Below are 22,133 nucleotides of genomic sequence, written 5' to 3'. Positions count from 1 at the left end.
TAGCTTTTATATTATTAATTATTATAAAAAGACTTATTTGGGGGTAGGAGTGAGTTTTTAAGGAAACTGTAAACGATAAAACAAGTAAAACTTTTACAGATTCCATTCGAGATATAACCACCTTTATTTCCCCAACCTCTTGACCTTTAACTATCAAAATTAATAGCACCAATACATTATATATATATGGGTTTAGTTCTGTTTCAAATTTTTGGTTCATCCAGTCCTGAGATATAATAAAAAATTAGACACAACACAGAATTTTGTAAGAGATTTTTTAAATTTTTTGGAGGTTCTCGGACTGTCAAAACGTTAAGAAATACAGTCGAACCCCTATAACACTTTTGATTTTTCCGTTTTATATGAATTCCATGTTGTACCAGTCACTTAGATTTTACAAATACGTGTGCTGGGCTGTGAACGGCTCACGTATTTGTAAAATATAAGTGACTCGTACAACACGGAATTCATATAAAACGGAAAAATCAACAGTGTTATAGGGGGGTCGACTTGTACAATAAAAACCAGGAGGGGGTCTAAATTTGACCGATTACCATAATAATCCTACATTATATGCTTGTGTAACGTTTGTGTTAATTATAATTTAATAAATATATAAAAATATATTAATTTTACAATAATTTTGATTATTCCAATTGTAAAATAATAATTAAATCATATAATTTAAAAATATGAATTTAATTTCATGTTTAACTCAATATTTAAAAAAATGCATTTAATATAATTTTAATGACAGTTTAATCTAATAAAATGAGCTTAGATAAATAAGAAAGTTTAATAATAATTATCCTTTAATATCCAAAGTAGAACTGAGATAGAGTTTCTTAAAATATATTTTAAAACATTGAAGCAATTCATGTACTAAATATAAGCCCTGTAGGCCTTAAACAAATGTATATCAATAATAAAATTAACTACAGTAAATAGATACATAAAAGTAGAGAATTTTATTTTGAAAAAATGTATAATTACACTGTTATATTTTATTAAAAATTCAAATTAATAAATATTGTAATTTTTTAAATAAATTTAAATAATTAAAATTAATTAGTGATGATAGTAGATTTAATAATGTTTTTTTCTCCTTTTAAAATTGTGTTTTGTTAATATTCACTTTAGCATTTTACAATGTAAATAGCATATATTTTTTTGTCAAGTTTGGTGTACATATGTGAAGTATTATTATTTATTCTATGTAATAAAATTCTGGAATAAAATTGTAATTAAAATTTTTGAATATTTAATAATTTATTAAATATTATATAATTAAAACTGCGATTTTAGGAATGTTTTCTGGATACTCTTATACATTTGCGTGGTGTAACAGGTAGAGCTGAGAAATTTACCACTAAATCTTATTATTATATTTAATAAATAGCATTAAAAATCTTAAATAATAATAAGAAATTTTATTATTTTTCTGTATATTAAATCAGCCGAATTAAACTTTAATTTTTTTTTTTATATATTAAAAGATGATTACAAATTGCAGTCCAGCATTATGATGGTGCCACAATAAATAATTGCTCGTTTACTATTTACCTTTTTAAAAATCCAAATATTTATTCATTTTGTAGTTTTAATTAAAGTTCGTGTATAAATCGGGATCTTCGGCCCCTCTAATTTGCATATCTTGTCTAGATTTAAGTAGTGTCTTGCCCCTGTACATCATACTTCTCCTGATAACAATAGAGTCATCTCGGTCATCTACCTAACTCCGTACTGAAAAAAAACATTAGAATTGAAATCACGTGACTTCCGATTTAACCGGAAGTTTGTATATACTTAATCGAACCCTCCAGCATTTATGTTTTCCATATCTAGTCTCGATTTTAATTTATCCAACTCCGTTCTCGAGAATAACGAAGGACACTCAGACGAACGATAATAGGAATGTATGGGCTTGCAATTAAAAAAAAATTACAGCCACACAATGTATAATAATATATCTGGTAATACATATTTTATTATATTGAACTGAAATTTATCTCTAGTGATTTAGAGATAAACTTAAATCCAATATTATGCTCAATTCGTGTATTTTTTTACTTATTATTTCATCAAAAATACCTCAAAATCTAATGAATTTTGTCTTAATTAAATAAATATCTAACTATAAAAATGCTTAGATATAAATTCAAGGAAAGACCAATCAATCATTCAGTTAGATAAGTTACATTATTATTATTTGACAGTAAAACGAATTTTCAAAGTGTAAAATATATTATACAGCACTGAAATATAGGGTTTTATATTGCCTTTGTATGTTAGAAACTTTTATAAGTAAGAAAATAACTCAGTATAATTTCCATTTACCACTACAACACGATAAGACTATACTTTTATCTGGTTATATTGTTACAGCTGGCGTGTTTCACGAATTCTACTCAACTAAATGACACTAGGCGTGGTAAAAGCGGTCTTGTCGTTTAATGATTGTATCACGTGTCAGACAACACTGTGCCTTGTTTTTAACGAATGGATAATGGTGACAAACGAGAATAATTTTCGAATATATTTCAATTTTTTCACGTTACTGGTGTTAAATTGTCATAATAAAAATTCATTTAGAAATATTAACATTTTAAAATATTATTTTTATACTTTTATACGCAAAGAATGGAGGAGAAATACAAAAATAGTATAATTAAATGTATTCATTAACGTAGCTTTAGAGTATACTCTGGAGAGTGTCCTCAGAGGGGAGAAAACCCCCTGAGACCGAGTAAAAATTCCCCAAATTATAACAGAAATGATTGAGATACGTAAGCTTATCCCCTAGACTATGGGTCACTTTACCTTAAAAACCTTTTTAAAAACCCCTTAAAAACTCCATACAGTTAAATGAATAAAAATTTATTAATGTAATTATTTGTCTCTAAGCTGGAAAATTTTCTGCGAACTCCCATACCTGGAAGTAATATCAAATATAAATACAAGTCGACCCCCCCCTATAACACTGTTGATTTTTCCGTTTTATATGAATTCCATGTTGTACGAGTCACTTAGATTTTACAAATACGTGTGCCGGGCTGTGAACCGCTCACGTATTTGTAAAATATCATATAAATGACTCGTACAACATGGAATTCATATAAAACGGAATTATCAACAGTGTTATAGGGGGGTCGACTTGTACTGCTTTAAAGTAGTACTGAGCGAAACATCTCACCCCATAAACGAGGTGATTCAAGCAATAATTATTGATTATTATTAAACATACAATATAACTTAATAAATAATTCAAAAGGGAGGAACGTAGCAAAGGCATACCTCTCCCTTACAACAAAGAAAACGACGAAAACTCTTACTACTTTGATCATATTGTAATTTTACATGATAATAATAAACATGGTGATTGTATAATGAGTAATATGATCTAATTAATAACGTCAGTAATCTAACTTCGTGATAATATAGTAACGACATTAACATATTGTAGTAATATTGTAATATATTAATATAATTTAGTTTGATCAATATTTAATTATTTTAATTTGTTTTTGTAGATTTCTTTGTAAACAGTAAGGAAATAAACGTATATAAATATGTTTTATAAACGTTTATTAGGAACTAAATTTTTAATTGTTTTAATTCGTTGATGGAAAAGGGAGTCATTTTTTGTTGATAATAAAGAAGAAGAAGACGACGATGATGGAGCTGAGAGGATGAAGACGAATAAGACGAAGAATATGAGGAGGGAGAATATGATGATAAATATGATGACAATAATGAAGAAAAAGATGATGATGAAGATGGAAACTTTAATTTCTTTCTCTTTTTATATAATATTTATCATCTGAAGCAGCACAGCATATTTTATCTAGGTTTTATTGAATTTAAAACCATATTTTAATGAATGAAATCAATTATGGATTACAAATTACTAACATATTAATAAACTCCATAATTTAAAACCCATTTACAAGTTTAAAGGCTAATAAATTATAAATTTTTACTGAGGAAAAACAAATAAAGATCTAAACGAAATTATTAAAAAAAATAATATAATCAATATTTATATCTTAATAAAAATAAAATTAAAGTCAAACTAAACAAATGATATTTATTTCGTATTATTAGAAAGAGAGATGAAGAATTTTAAGAGAGGAAAAAATAATTTACTTACGTCCTAGATATTAAACACAATAAAATATTAATATAAAAGTANACATTGAGAAATTGTAATAGGCAAATGTGAAGCTTGGACAGTTTTTCAGTGTTTTCAGATAATAATTAACATAATTACGATAACTTAAATTGGTAAGGGAAACCTTGTCCTGTATTACAGAATTGCATAGCAGAATCGATCTTCTTTATTAGTCTATTCCCTGCTTTAATATACAGAAGATTTTTAAGAAGTCACCTTGACAACATTATAGGTTAAAACATGATTTATATAGACATGTGAAAGCTTCAGAAATTTTTAAAATTAATATGTATATTGTATATTAACAGAATTTTTATGGAACCGTTTTCATTTTTAGACACCCGAAGAGTTATTAGAAGCAAATTCGACATTTTTCAATAATTTTTCTGTCGTCATTGGGACATCTCTAACAGAAAAGTAAAAAAAATTTAATTTATTGAATCTAATAATTAATTTGATCGCAAATAATTTATTCAAATACATTTTCAGAACATTATTAACTCTGTCTGAGAAACTATGGGAAGCCAACATTCCTTTTCTAGTATGCAGATCTTACGGTATGGTTGGTTATATGAGACTCCAAGTTACAGAACATACTGGTTTGTAGTTTTAAATTACTTATATTTTATATGTTAGGAACGATAATGAAAGATGTTTTGGTTTTTCAGTTACGGAATCTCATCCGGACGATACGTTATACGATTTGCGATTAGATAATCCTTTTCCTAGTCTGCAAGAACACGTTGAATCTTACGATTTTGAAAATATGAATAAAAAGGTGAGAATTTCTGATTGTTTATTTTAAAGTTTTGAAAGTTTACGTATAAAAATCAAATATAATGAACTGTTAACAATGTAAAAAGGAACTCCCGGTGATATTGATTGAAAGTTTCAAATGCAGAGTGACAAAAAGTCAGTTAACTACGTTTCAGTTTGTACATTTCGGAGACATTTGTGAAAATGAATCGTAATATTTATTAATTCACAGACAAAATATTAATTAGAGAATTATCAAAATTCTCTAATTAATATTTAAAAGGAAGCTCCATTCTTGAGTATTCATTGGCACTCCGAGGGTGGCTCTACACAAAAGGGACACTATATCAAGGTTTAAACTGTATATAAAATTACAGAATGTTATTGTTATGGAATTTTTAGTTGTCATAAATTATTATTTTAATTAATTAAAGTAATATATAAGTTTAGTCAACACCTAAAATTAAGTTTTATTTGTTTGATGTAGGATTATAGCCATATCCCATACATTGTTGTTATTCTTAAGTATTTAGAACTATGGAAAAAAGAGGTAAATTCATTTATTATAAAATTAAATTAAATTAATTATATATATATATATGTTTTTAATACTAATAAATTTACATTATAGCATAATGGACAAATTCCAAAAGGATATAGGGAAAAAGATCTTTTCAGGGAAATTATCAGGAAAGGTTAGTCATAAATAATAATTTCACTTTAAAATTATTTAAAATATTACTGAAAATTCATCTTTTGTATGTAATAAAATTAATTTTTCCAAAAGTATTGATATTTTATTTTCATATTATTAAGTTTATTTGTTTGAGTAATAAGAGTTAAAACCCTATTATAGGGTAAAATATCTAGTACATAAATATTATTACAGTTATAGAATCCATTACAGTGATATAAAACAATCAACATGATTAAATATACTTTATACTTTAAGCCACTTTCACATGATGTGGTTTGCATGGCCATGGCAAGCAATGGTTGCATAAATTGCCATTAGCTGATGATTTCTGTGGAACCTTTGCACGATATGGTTATGGTAAAATACCATTTGTGACTAGTTTTGTTTTGCTGCATGGTTTTTTGCCATGGAATGGTCAAGATTATTGTGTACTTTTATACTCTTATATGAACTACTGTTCCAAATAAATATGAAAACAAACTAATTGAAAGTACAGAAAATATTGTGTGTACTGTCACTGTGAATAGACAATTGGCTGCCGTGTTTAGATTATGACACTGTTGTTAGCCACTGCCACAGTTTTAAACCAGATCACGTGAAAGGGGCGTAAACATGTTTCTGTTCTTTAGTAACATACATTAAACAGATAATTTAAACAATTCATTTGAAATCTGGTGATGATGTTCAAGTTTGTGTGAAAGTCTTTGTATAATATGCTTTATTTAAATATAGTCGACCCCCCTATAACACGTTTTATATGAATTCCATGTTGTACGAGTCACTTAGATTTTACAAATTCGTGTGCTGGGCTGTGAACGGCTCACGTATTTGTAAAATCTAAGTGACTCGTACAACATGGAATTCATATAACACGGAATTATCTACAGTTATAAGGGGGTCGACTGTATTTGTGATTGTTGTAAAACAGTAGGGGGAAAAACGTTAAAAAATATTTAGCAGTGAAATAAAATCTCAATTTAACTGACCCCGATTTAACGCATTTTCTGTCGTATAAAAAGAAGTTAAATCTTTTTTATTCTCCTATAGAAAGATGGGATTAAAGATTCACTTATATGCGTCACAATAACACCTTACACATTTTAATGTTAAAACACATTCGAATTAACGTACTTTCGGAAATAGCGGATACCCCTCTCCAATTATTCCGTTAAATCGAGGGTTTACTGCATAACAATTACTCAGTTTCCTTCCTATGTTTGCTCTTCCTATGAAAACAAATAGGCGATGCTATTCATTAAACACATGATGATGAGTTATTGTTTTATTACTTTTTTTAATAAAAAATCTAATAATGTAAACTTATTTTCACACGAAATATCAGCAGTTTTCTTTTAAAAATTAATGTTAATTCTCGTAAGAATTTGTAAACATATACATATCGCTTTATCACAAACAATGTGATATGTGTTACAAGAACACACGTTAAATCGAATATTCTATATTGATTCTTCTCACGAGAACTGTTTTAAGCATAAATAAGATAATAGAAGGGAAATATAAACACATTTTCCCCTGTAAATTGTTTATTACATTAAAACAAACATTGGTTAATTTTGTGTTAAGTAAGCTTCGTAAGTATAGAACAATTCACCTGTATTTATCAACAGAGGGGAGATCTCGAACAATTATAAAATATCCGACTAAACAGTAGTTATAATAAAGAATTTATTTAAAAAAGAACCACGTATTTATTCAGTTTAGATGCTTAAATTTACGATGCTTCTTAAAGTAAAGTGCCGTGTTAACAAAAGAATTATCGTGCATATTTTCTTTTATATACGCATTCATTAATGTTTGATACATAGAAAAGATTGATATTGCTATATTTAGGACAGAATATGAAAGGAAATTATTAAACTAATGATAGCATGCGGTTTATTATTTAAATTAGGTTTTGTTAGAATCACGATAAGTGGGAATTAATGTACGCACAGTCGAATGGTTTATCTGTAATAAATTAATACAGTTTGCTGTTAAATTTGTTAGCATGTATTTGGAGATAACCTTTCGTCCTCTTTAAACAGATTAAAAAAAATATCAATAATAAAGATTTTTACAGTAAATCTGATGATAATTTTTTAAAATAAATANTAATCGAATTAAAATCATATTTGCCCTAATAAATAATCAGAATCACATTTAAAGGTTCTGAATATTATAACGTTTTATAAAATAAAACATTCTTAAGACTTTGATAACGAAGAATATTTTCGAATATGGGCATTAATTGTGTAATTGATTGACATATGCTATGGGCTACAATAAACGAACAAATTAATTTCGTTGGATGTAAGTTAGAATGGTATATGGGACCAAAGAGACTTTTACGGCCAAGAAGATTAACGAATTAAAGTTTTTTCTATAAATATATATAATAATCTAAATTTCATTTGTGTAAACTACAATTATTTGCTATTTTACGCTGTTTAGAAGAGGAATAACTTCCACAATTTCTGTGCATTACGACTATATCCTTACATTATTTAATCATGTGATTATATCCATTTATCTATTCGATTTATCTTCTTTTAATACTCAACGATATTATTGCTATTTCTGTATTTATATATTTTACTGTGTTCATCTCCATAATCTGTGTGCATTCCTGAAAGCTATTTATTAATCTTCCCATATTCAATGCTGGATAAGTGATTCACTATGTAACCAAATTTCAATAAACATTATCTAGTGAATTATAAAGATGATATCATTCACTTTATTGTACATATTTATGTCTATCATGCTTTTTTTTAAAATTAAAATAATATACTGTAATGAAAATCAACATTATTACAGCTAGATCATTGTTACATGGGTGGCATAAAAGGTATCGTCTAGGTTTAATACTTTATTACAACTGAACGAGAAATACAAATCTTACTCAAATGTTATTAGAATTATTATTTGAAACCACTTATATTACAACGTGTTCAATATGTTTATCTTTAATTTTCTGCCAAAGAATGACTTCAAAAGAGTGACTTTTCCATACTCAGCACACTTGGAGTTTCTCCAAATTTTTTACGATTGTTTGTACACTATCTTCGAGATATTTCCACGAATCTTCTGCCAAAGTTTGACATAATACTTCCATGAATATCTTCGGAAAAGTGAAGTTTTCATACTCAATAGATTCCTCGAGTTCCTCCAAACGTTTTACGCTAATTTGGTACACTATATAGCTTCATGGGGCCCAGGCAAATTTGAATTATCGCTCCATGTACAGTGTTGACTTCAGACATTTTTCTTCGAGGAAGTTTCTGGGGAATTTTTTTCTGATATATAAAAGATGGTTTAGGATCCTCTCTTGGTGAAGGTCCCTTTTTGCCCATAGGATAACGCGCCATTGACACTGTACACAAGATATTTCCATGACAAGTCTAAAGGATTCAGATCGAAAAACTAAGCCACCCAGTCAATTTCTTTCCATGGTGCTTTCCACAATAGACTGTTGAAATTGAGAGCAAACATATCGAACAGATTATAATATGATGGGTTTAATCGCTGATTAAGTAATATTTGAATAAGACTTGTATATATTTTTTTCAGTATTCATAAAGCATTATATTTTGAATGAAAATTGCATAATGACTTACTCTGTATTTTCGAATGTATTACATATATAATATAAAATACGTTTAAAATAAGCAATTTTAGGAATATAAAATGCTAAAAATTAATTATATAATTTAATTATTAAGTTTATTTTTAATTCCTAACCCTTTAGAATCTATTAGCTCTAGTTGTGACATACACATTTTTAAATTAACACCCAACAATAGCATTTTAGAAAACAGTAAAATATTTTTAAAAAAGGTATCATTGCTTGTTAAAATAGATAACACAGTGGCTTTTATAGAAATCATAGAATATAGAAAATACCACTTATATATATTTATCTAATAGTATAATAAAGAGGAAACAGTTAAATAAATTTGTTAAGCAATGTTTAAAACTGCGAGAGTAATTTTTAATTAATTCTTTCATTCTATTAACCATTTTAAACTATGATTTGAAGGAAACTTTTGTATAAATATCAATGTTAACAATTGATAATTTAAGTTAAATACATCTTTTAATTAATTGTTAGCAATTACACTTCGATTTAACATTAAGATTATATTTTACAATCAAATTTAACATGTTTTTATTTTAGTTCTGTATTTATGTAATACTTCAGATGTTATTTAATTGAAATAGTTATGTTATACATAAAGACTGGCAAGAGCTCTTACACGACGACTTTCACGAAAATCATAATTTACATGAGATTCATTAAAAAATAGCTTTTATATTATTAATTATTATAAAAAGACTTATTTGGGGGTAGGAGTGAGTTTTTAAGGAAACTGTAAACGATAAAACAAGTAAAACTTTTACAGATTCCATTCGAGATATAACCACCTTTATTTCCCCAACCTCTTGACCTTTAACTATCAAAATTAATAGCACCAATACATTATATATATATGGGTTTAGTTCTGTTTCAAATTTTTGGTTCATCCAGTCCTGAGATATAATAAAAAATTAGACACAACACAGAATTTTGTAAGAGATTTTTTAAATTTTTTGGAGGTTCTCGGACTGTCAAAACGTTAAGAAATACAGTCGAACCCCTATAACACTTTTGATTTTTCCGTTTTATATGAATTCCATGTTGTACCAGTCACTTAGATTTTACAAATACGTGTGCTGGGCTGTGAACGGCTCACGTATTTGTAAAATATAAGTGACTCGTACAACACGGAATTCATATAAAACGGAAAAATCAACAGTGTTATAGGGGGGTCGACTTGTACAATAAAAACCAGGAGGGGGTCTAAATTTGACCGATTACCATAATAATCCTACATTATATGCTTGTGTAACGTTTGTGTTAATTATAATTTAATAAATATATAAAAATATATTAATTTTACAATAATTTTGATTATTCCAATTGTAAAATAATAATTAAATCATATAATTTAAAAATATGAATTTAATTTCATGTTTAACTCAATATTTAAAAAAATGCATTTAATATAATTTTAATGACAGTTTAATCTAATAAAATGAGCTTAGATAAATAAGAAAGTTTAATAATAATTATCCTTTAATATCCAAAGTAGAACTGAGATAGAGTTTCTTAAAATATATTTTAAAACATTGAAGCAATTCATGTACTAAATATAAGCCCTGTAGGCCTTAAACAAATGTATATCAATAATAAAATTAACTACAGTAAATAGATACATAAAAGTAGAGAATTTTATTTTGAAAAAATGTATAATTACACTGTTATATTTTATTAAAAATTCAAATTAATAAATATTGTAATTTTTTAAATAAATTTAAATAATTAAAATTAATTAGTGATGATAGTAGATTTAATAATGTTTTTTTCTCCTTTTAAAATTGTGTTTTGTTAATATTCACTTTAGCATTTTACAATGTAAATAGCATATATTTTTTTGTCAAGTTTGGTGTACATATGTGAAGTATTATTATTTATTCTATGTAATAAAATTCTGGAATAAAATTGTAATTAAAATTTTTGAATATTTAATAATTTATTAAATATTATATAATTAAAACTGCGATTTTAGGAATGTTTTCTGGATACTCTTATACATTTGCGTGGTGTAACAGGTAGAGCTGAGAAATTTACCACTAAATCTTATTATTATATTTAATAAATAGCATTAAAAATCTTAAATAATAATAAGAAATTTTATTATTTTTCTGTATATTAAATCAGCCGAATTAAACTTTAATTTTTTTTTTATATATTAAAAGATGATTACAAATTGCAGTCCAGCATTATGATGGTGCCACAATAAATAATTGCTCGTTTACTATTTACCTTTTTAAAAATCCAAATATTTATTCATTTTGTAGTTTTAATTAAAGTTCGTGTATAAATCGGGATCTTCGGCCCCTCTAATTTGCATATCTTGTCTAGATTTAAGTAGTGTCTTGCCCCTGTACATCATACTTCTCCTGATAACAATAGAGTCATCTCGGTCATCTACCTAACTCCGTACTGAAAAAAAACATTAGAATTGAAATCACGTGACTTCCGATTTAACCGGAAGTTTGTATATACTTAATCGAACCCTCCAGCATTTATGTTTTCCATATCTAGTCTCGATTTTAATTTATCCAACTCCGTTCTCGAGAATAACGAAGGACACTCAGACGAACGATAATAGGAATGTATGGGCTTGCAATTAAAAAAAAATTACAGCCACACAATGTATAATAATATATCTGGTAATACATATTTTATTATATTGAACTGAAATTTATCTCTAGTGATTTAGAGATAAACTTAAATCCAATATTATGCTCAATTCGTGTATTTTTTTACTTATTATTTCATCAAAAATACCTCAAAATCTAATGAATTTTGTCTTAATTAAATAAATATCTAACTATAAAAATGCTTAGATATAAATTCAAGGAAAGACCAATCAATCATTCAGTTAGATAAGTTACATTATTATTATTTGACAGTAAAACGAATTTTCAAAGTGTAAAATATATTATACAGCACTGAAATATAGGGTTTTATATTGCCTTTGTATGTTAGAAACTTTTATAAGTAAGAAAATAACTCAGTATAATTTCCATTTACCACTACAACACGATAAGACTATACTTTTATCTGGTTATATTGTTACAGCTGGCGTGTTTCACGAATTCTACTCAACTAAATGACACTAGGCGTGGTAAAAGCGGTCTTGTCGTTTAATGATTGTATCACGTGTCAGACAACACTGTGCCTTGTTTTTAACGAATGGATAATGGTGACAAACGAGAATAATTTTCGAATATATTTCAATTTTTTCACGTTACTGGTGTTAAATTGTCATAATAAAAATTCATTTAGAAATATTAACATTTTAAAATATTATTTTTATACTTTTATACGCAAAGAATGGAGGAGAAATACAAAAATAGTATAATTAAATGTATTCATTAACGTAGCTTTAGAGTATACTCTGGAGAGTGTCCTCAGAGGGGAGAAAACCCCCTGAGACCGAGTAAAAATTCCCCAAATTATAACAGAAATGATTGAGATACGTAAGCTTATCCCCTAGACTATGGGTCACTTTACCTTAAAAACCTTTTTAAAAACCCCTTAAAAACTCCATACAGTTAAATGAATAAAAATTTATTAATGTAATTATTTGTCTCTAAGCTGGAAAATTTTCTGCGAACTCCCATACCTGGAAGTAATATCAAATATAAATACAAGTCGACCCCCCCTATAACACTGTTGATTTTTCCGTTTTATATGAATTCCATGTTGTACGAGTCACTTAGATTTTACAAATACGTGTGCCGGGCTGTGAACCGCTCACGTATTTGTAAAATATCATATAAATGACTCGTACAACATGGAATTCATATAAAACGGAATTATCAACAGTGTTATAGGGGGGTCGACTTGTACTGCTTTAAAGTAGTACTGAGCGAAACATCTCACCCCATAAACGAGGTGATTCAAGCAATAATTATTGATTATTATTAAACATACAATATAACTTAATAAATAATTCAAAAGGGAGGAACGTAGCAAAGGCATACCTCTCCCTTACAACAAAGAAAACGACGAAAACTCTTACTACTTTGATCATATTGTAATTTTACATGATAATAATAAACATGGTGATTGTATAATGAGTAATATGATCTAATTAATAACGTCAGTAATCTAACTTCGTGATAATATAGTAACGACATTAACATATTGTAGTAATATTGTAATATATTAATATAATTTAGTTTGATCAATATTTAATTATTTTAATTTGTTTTTGTAGATTTCTTTGTAAACAGTAAGGAAATAAACGTATATAAATATGTTTTATAAACGTTTATTAGGAACTAAATTTTTAATTGTTTTAATTCGTTGATGGAAAAGGGAGTCATTTTTTGTTGATAATAAAGAAGAAGAAGACGACGATGATGGAGCTGAGAGGATGAAGACGAATAAGACGAAGAATATGAGGAGGGAGAATATGATGATAAATATGATGACAATAATGAAGAAAAAGATGATGATGAAGATGGAAACTTTAATTTCTTTCTCTTTTTATATAATATTTATCATCTGAAGCAGCACAGCATATTTTATCTAGGTTTTATTGAATTTAAAACCATATTTTAATGAATGAAATCAATTATGGATTACAAATTACTAACATATTAATAAACTCCATAATTTAAAACCCATTTACAAGTTTAAAGGCTAATAAATTATAAATTTTTACTGAGGAAAAACAAATAAAGATCTAAACGAAATTATTAAAAAAAATAATATAATCAATATTTATATCTTAATAAAAATAAAATTAAAGTCAAACTAAACAAATGATATTTATTTCGTATTATTAGAAAGAGAGATGAAGAATTTTAAGAGAGGAAAAAATAATTTACTTACGTCCTAGATATTAAACACAATAAAATATTAATATAAAAGTAAATTAACTTTTTATAATTAACTGTTTATTATTCAAATCCTACTTGAACACTGTTGAAAATTGGATTAAATTGAAAATTTTATTAATGAATTTTTAACAAATAACCATTTAAAATATATAACTTAAAGTGTTTCTACATCAATTAAATGTATTGTCAATTTATCAAAATTAACAATAAATTACTTTACTAGACAAATAATGTAATGCTTTACAATGATTACATTCGAGAAATTAGCAAGAAAACAAAAGGGAAAAAAATTATATAGAATTAAATCTTAATTAAATCGAATTAATTGAAATTAATTAAATATAATTAAATCTACGTAATTTTATAAGTATATTCTTCAATTTTTTTAGATAATTTAAAGGCTATAGAAAAAGTAAATTAGTGAAAAAATATTTATAACTTCTATACAGTCGACCCCCCTATAACACGTTTTATATGAATTCCATGTTGTACGAGTCACTTAGATTTTACAAATTCGTGTGCTGGGCTGTGAACGGCTCACGTATTTGTAAAATCTAAGTGACTCGTACAACATGGAATTCATATAACACGGAATTATCTACAGTTATAAGGGGGTCGACTGTATTTGTGATTGTTGTAAAACAGTAGGGGGAAAAACGTTAAAAAATATTTAGCAGTGAAATAAAATCTCAATTTAACTGACCCCGATTTAACGCATTTTCTGTCGTATAAAAAGAAGTTAAATCTTTTTTATTCTCCTATAGAAAGATGGGATTAAAGATTCACTTATATGCGTCACAATAACACCTTACACATTTTAATGTTAAAACACATTCGAATTAACGTACTTTCGGAAATAGCGGATACCCCTCTCCAATTATTCCGTTAAATCGAGGGTTTACTGCATAACAATTACTCAGTTTCCTTCCTATGTTTGCTCTTCCTATGAAAACAAATAGGCGATGCTATTCATTAAACACATGATGATGAGTTATTGTTTTATTACTTTTTTTAATAAAAAATCTAATAATGTAAACTTATTTTCACACGAAATATCAGCAGTTTTCTTTTAAAAATTAATGTTAATTCTCGTAAGAATTTGTAAACATATACATATCGCTTTATCACAAACAATGTGATATGTGTTACAAGAACACACGTTAAATCGAATATTCTATATTGATTCTTCTCACGAGAACTGTTTTAAGCATAAATAAGATAATAGAAGGGAAATATAAACACATTTTCCCCTGTAAATTGTTTATTACATTAAAACAAACATTGGTTAATTTTGTGTTAAGTAAGCTTCGTAAGTATAGAACAATTCACCTGTATTTATCAACAGAGGGGAGATCTCGAACAATTATAAAATATCCGACTAAACAGTAGTTATAATAAAGAATTTATTTAAAAAAGAACCACGTATTTATTCAGTTTAGATGCTTAAATTTACGATGCTTCTTAAAGTAAAGTGCCGTGTTAACAAAAGAATTATCGTGCATATTTTCTTTTATATACGCATTCATTAATGTTTGATACATAGAAAAGATTGATATTGCTATATTTAGGACAGAATATGAAAGGAAATTATTAAACTAATGATAGCATGCGGTTTATTATTTAAATTAGGTTTTGTTAGAATCACGATAAGTGGGAATTAATGTACGCACAGTCGAATGGTTTATCTGTAATAAATTAATACAGTTTGCTGTTAAATTTGTTAGCATGTATTTGGAGATAACCTTTCGTCCTCTTTAAACAGATTAAAAAAAATATCAATAATAAAGATTTTTACAGTAAATCTGATGATAATTTTTTAAAATAAATAAATATTTAATTCTTGTAGTTAATTGTTAGCATTATTTTCGTCGAACAGAAGTAATTATCTATTCAACAAATATACTATTTCATTATAAATATTTACTAAATAATTATTTTATGTAATTTAATTAATTTTATAATTTAAATGTATTTAAGTCTCAAATAATATAACGATAATTGAATGACGATAAAGATACAAAATGATATAACAATCCTAATATTTATATATAAATCTATATAAAATTATTATAAATAATATAAAATTTTAGTTTTATTTTTTATTATACACTTTTCAACATGATTTTCATTATTATTGAGAAGTAGAGCCTACTCAAGTGGCTAGGCTGAAGGATAGAAGGAAGCGAAAGAAGGTCCTAGTAGGATCGTACTGAATAACAGGGCCTCTCATAGGGAAGGAAGCCTGAGACAAAATATATATATTGGGGTCCTACAACAAATTAAATTATTATATTAAAGGATGTAAATGAAAAAAGGGGAAAAACTGAAATTAATAGGCAGAAAGTTTTGGGGCACGTCTACATGCCCCAAAACTTTTTAGATCCTAGTAAAAACGTTAATTATTTTAATGTTTACATACATAAATAACGTATGTGAAATTTTAAAATTTCTGCTCCAGCAATTCTAAAGAAATAAAACAATTCAAACACATAAATAATTATCTTTATATACGAGTACTGTATGTTTTTTTTATGTTAAAACCATTGTTTCGTAAACAAAAATACACAAAAAATTTTATATTTATTTGTAAAAAATCGAAATTATTATTATTATTATTATTATTATAAGACTTTCAAATGCTCTTCAATTAAAATTACAGTGAAATCTATCAGGCGGGACACCTATCTAATGTCTCTCGTAACTAGAGAGGTGTCCATTTTGCATATCATTTTATATTGTGTTAAGCTTTAGAAAATCTTTAAAAATGTAGAAAAAATTTTAGATTGAACAAAATTAAAATTTATCTGCTGTTAAGATAGTAGAAAGTATAAAAATTTATAGAGAAGAATTGATGAAATCATTTATAAAGATAAAGAGAAACACAATTACAACTCAATAAAAATTGTAAATATTATCTTATTCAGAATCTTGTTTAAATCTTATATTCATCCTGGATACAATACACGAATATTAATATATTTCTACACTAAATATGTATAAAAATTTAATATTCTAGCCCTTAAATATAATTACAAAATTTCCTAAACATTAATGATTATAATCATTAAAAAATTAAGTCAGAAACCTTATAGAATAGAATTAAATTGAAGAGAAACTTGAAAAATCAATATCTTCTACTGAAAAAAAAAGAAATTTTTTGTAAATTTTTTACAGATGGTTTCAGTTAAAATATCATTCAAGCAAGCATTTAATCGTGTTTATTCCAGTGTTTTTGTTTCAATCAATAACTTCCATTAATCAGAATATGTTAAGAGACATTTCAAAATAAACGATAAGAGATTTATTTTGTAATAATAATTACTCTACGTTTAATTTAAATTGATGTAAACAAGTAAAATTAAATTGAAGCAAACTTTTATGAATTGTTCGATTCATACAAGAAAAATATTTTATGAACATTTTATATTCTTCTTCCTTTTAACAATTAAAATTAAATCTACTAAACATTCTTACTTTAAATTTTAAAATGATATAATTAATTGAGTTTTATTTTATAATCTAAACAAGATTCTTTTAGAAGAATATAAAAGTAATTATAATTATCTAAAATAACTTAATTTATTAACAATATATTTATACAGAATGTAAACTTAAACATCCATCCAGGGGCATGAGAGATCTTTCCAACATTCCACGAGTATATTCATGTTCACGTGCTCGTTCCAGCCCTAAAATAACCCAAATTTAAATATCTATCCAGGGATTAAGGATTACCGTATTTTAAGGTATTTAATACAGAAATATTTTCCAAAAATAAGGTTAAAAAATCTTTTTTTCAGTCTTATATGTGACGTTACGATCTCCAGTGACCGAGTGGATGAAACAAGTGAATAATGGTAGATAGTTGCAGGTTCGTACCTCATCGGCAGGCTAACCACGTGTAGTTTTTTGAGGTTTATTCACGAATCAAACAACTAAATAAGGGCAAGCTTTATAGAAATTCTTCCTTGGAGGATTACCTTTTAATTTAAACAGAAATGCATAAAAAGTAACCTTCAAACAACTGCCATTAAGACAAATACCGTCAGCGGCCTTTATTCAGAGGTTAATCTATTTAATTTTATATTATTGTGAGAAATTTTACATATATTTAAATTTTTGAAACCAAATCTATTGATTGTTTTCAGATATTTTCTGATAATGTAACTGAAAATTCCCTTTGCAATTATATTAATTGCTATTCCTTTTGTGATCTATTAATTAGATTTATAATATTGTCTATTATTTATTATTCAGTCTAGTAAATTAAAATTGAATAGTTAAATGTGAAAATATAGATGAAGTTTATTCATTAATTATAGAAGAAATTTGAGTAAAGAGCTAAAATAAACCGAATGTCATTATATTAAGTATTAATATCGAATGATGTTTGTATGTTCGCTAAGAATGAAAATATTAATATTATTATAATAATTTAATTATATTTAATCATGAAATTTACTCAACAAACTTTCAAACTTAATGCCGAATATAGTAAAACCTGTGTAAACCGGAATCACATGGTTTTTTTCCGTCTTGAACGGGTTTTTTAACATAAAAAATCGCTCCATTTCGAAGAGTTTTTCCAGTTTAGAAAAGTTTAAGTTCCGTTTTAGACAGGTTTAACTGTGTATAAATATTTTAAATAAGTAGAAAAATATGATATATTTTCAATAAAATATACCTGAAAATTTTCATATTTCTCTTACATTTCGAAAGTAAAATAAAATATATATATAAATCATAAAAAGTTTCCTTCTGTAATGTGAATATAAATAAAATAAAGCATTATATTAATTTAATTTTGAAAGAAAACAATATTTTAAAGCAAATATTCCTTATAATTTAATTGTAAACAATTCTTCAAGTAACATTTTCATAATATAAAAGAGTAATTTTTGACGCTTTACGTTACAGAAAATACGTATCTTATGGCTTTTAAACAATTGAGAAAATGATAAATAATAAATTATTTTAAAATATTTAAATATATATTACAAAATAAATATACAAAATGTAATTGAAAATTATTGAGATTTTAAATTTTTGATATATTTTTTTTAATAGAAAATTGTATACATATTGATAACAGTATAAATTATTTTAAACAAATAAATAAATAAATAAAGGAATTTAATTTATTCTATAATTATTTCGCTAATGTACCACGAATACATTTGTACGCTATTTCTTTTTTACATATTAATAAGTTATTTGAAAAGATTTTTGTAGAAGAAAAATACAGCTGTCTTAAGACCATCCATCACATATTTCTGACAAGTTGTTTTTAAAGTTTTCATACATATTTATAAACTACTTCGTTATAAAAGAAACTTTTCGGAATTAAAAAAAATATACATATATATATACAAGAAGTTTAAAATTAACAATTTCTTCTATTTGAATATTCTGTTTTTTATATTCTCTTTGTTTTATTCTCTGGTGTACTTTTTCATTAGTGTAATATTGTATTGAATTTGTTAGTATGTATTAAATTCGAAACGTCTTGCATAATTTATATATTATTTCGTATGATTTTTATCGTCAAATAAATCTGAATAAATCTTTGAAAAACACTGATTATTAAAGGGTGGCCCAAAAGTCAGTTAACTAGGAATATTTTTACGATTATTTTAACGACAGTGTTAAAACTAATGTTTAAACTGATACATTCGAGTTAACTGACTTTTGGGCCACCCTCTCTGAAGATTTTTTTTATAATTATTTCAAATTGAAGCCCAATTAAACAATTAATTAATATTATATTTACGAAATGAATTGAAGACGAAAAAAAAAAAAGAGAAAAATTTCGATAATAAGAGAAGAATGTAATTTAAAATTTATAAATAATAAATTAAATTATTTAGAAATAAATTGAAAAATAATATAACTCAATTAATTATGAAAGATAATAAGCTTATATCGATCGATTTTTGAAAGCCTCATTCAATATGATAAGAGAGATTACTTATGATAAGATTATCTTAGTTTATATATTTTTATCTCTTATGGTTGAATGGAAAAACATTGAAGAATGTGAATAAAATATTCTATTATCTTACCATTTAATGTTGAGTGTACTTATATAAATCACATTGGTTGTCTACGTTGTTTGTCCTCCTTTCTGTGATAAAAATAATAGATCTAATAATACTTTAAGTAGGCTATAGGGAAATAATGTTTTTTCTTGTAAAATATTATAAAATATAAAAAGTTTAATAAAGTTCTTCTTAATATTCTTAAATATGAGTTAAATTTATTATATTTCTTATAGACTTAAATAATCATACAAAAAAATGTACATCGTCAAATTCCGGCAATATTTAATCATCTATTGGTTTAAAAAATCACGTGATTTCCGGTCACACCGTATATATTTGACCCCTAAGCTTTACATATTTGATCTAGATTTTAGTAATGTTTTGCCCCTGTACATCATACTTCTCCTGATAACAGTCGAGTCATGCAGGTCATCTATCTAATTCCGTTCTGGAGAAAATTTGTGAATTAAAAATCACATGACTTCCGTTTCAGACCGGGAGTTCGTATGTAGTGAATTGGGGTCTCCTTTTTCTAAGATTTTCATTTATCCAGTACGTAAATTTGGTATTTTACTTATTTGTCGCGAACAAAGAGGGCTTCTTGTATTGACAGATAATTTAATAAATTGAGAGTTTTATTGGTAAAATACTGTGTAGTTATTTGAGTCGTTGAAACTGATAGTAATATAAGACACTTTTCATCTATATTGAGAAACTTATACCTTAAACTTAAACCGCATCCCCATATACACATAAAGAGAGATAGAGAGAGAGAGAGAGATAACGAAGAAATTCCCTGACATTTTATTAATATTCAGAATGTTTATATAACAGAGAGCGTTTTAATAATTCATAAAAAGAATGATATGAAAGTGCTTCACAAATCTTCAACTGATGTTTGCTAGATTAATCTTAATGCTGAAACTTCTCTTTGATCAGTATGTAAAGACTAAAACCTTATTATATGCTGTAATATTTAATGTCATAAGTTAATATTAAATTTTACTTTCCGGTTGTTATGTATATAACACGGGAAAGTATTGTAATCGTGTTAAATTTGTCTCTCCGGAATTCCCCGAAACCCAAAAAAGTAAAAAAAAGAGGAGGATATGTGTGTGTTGTCGTTTATTTCGCTTAATATCTCAGGATAGAGTAAAGATTAAGAAACGAAATTTGGCACGATAACTTGTATATAAGGGACATTGATGCTATTAAATTTTAGTGGTTAAAGGTTTAGAAGATGAGAAGATAATGAAGTCGTGTGTCACATGTATTAACGAAAATTTTATTCGTTATTGACGTCTACAATTTTTAAACTCATCTCTACACTCAAAAAAATTAAGCTTTTTACCTTTAATAATAATTAATTATATGAAAGTTACTTTTTATTGCATCTCATAACAGATGACACCGCACACAATTTTAACTTTGTGCTAATGTGTCCTAGTGTTTGTTAAACATAACTACAGTCGACCCCCTATAACACTGTTAATAATTCCGTTTTATATGAATTCTATGTTGTACGAGTCACTTAGATTTTACAAATAAGTGAGCCGTTCACAGCCCGGTACACATATTTGTAAAATCTAAGTGACTCGTACAACATGAAATTCGTATAAAACGGAATAATCAACAGTTTTATAGGGGGTCGACTGTATTTTTCTCCTGGAAAGTTATGCAACTCGTTCCTGTATTTTTTTTCTTATTAAAAACTCTCTTAAGAATTAAAACACTAAGAAAATTCACTATTTAATTTAATTGTAAATAGTTTTAAAATTACTTTTAATTAAAAATATTTCAGTGATTTCTACTTTCAAGTATATTTTCATAAATAATATCATTAAAAGTAATGTAAAAAGTTTATTATTTTACTTACATAATTTATGTGATTTTTGTTTCGGTTTCCTATATCTCATGAAAGTTGTTAACGTAATAAAGAATGATAATTAAAAAATTTATTTGCCAGAAAATGACACTTTTTATATTCGATCAACCAAATAAATCTGAA

The 22,133-nt window shown here is 26.1% G+C and overlaps 1 protein-coding gene across 1 annotated transcript; it reads left to right on the top strand.

Moving 5' to 3' along the window:
* The first annotated feature begins 4,468 nt into the window (after positions 1–4,468).
* Positions 4,469–5,627, top strand: LOC111617715 (NEDD8-activating enzyme E1 regulatory subunit-like). Its single transcript, XM_023359007.1, has 5 exons — positions 4,469–4,588; positions 4,661–4,770; positions 4,840–4,949; positions 5,415–5,477; positions 5,559–5,627. The coding sequence occupies exons 2-5, from the start codon at positions 4,731–4,733 to the stop codon at positions 5,625–5,627; spliced, it is 282 nt and encodes a 93-aa protein (XP_023214775.1). The 5' UTR covers positions 4,469–4,588; positions 4,661–4,730.
* The last annotated feature ends 16,506 nt before the right edge of the window (positions 5,628–22,133 follow it).

Source organism: Centruroides sculpturatus, unplaced genomic scaffold (genome assembly GCF_000671375.1).
Source record: "Centruroides sculpturatus isolate CEXI.00-Female unplaced genomic scaffold, Cexi_2.0 scaffold207, whole genome shotgun sequence".
Taxonomy (NCBI): Eukaryota; Metazoa; Arthropoda; class Arachnida; order Scorpiones; family Buthidae; genus Centruroides; species Centruroides sculpturatus.
This window is presented reverse-complemented; position numbering and strand designations above follow the sequence as displayed.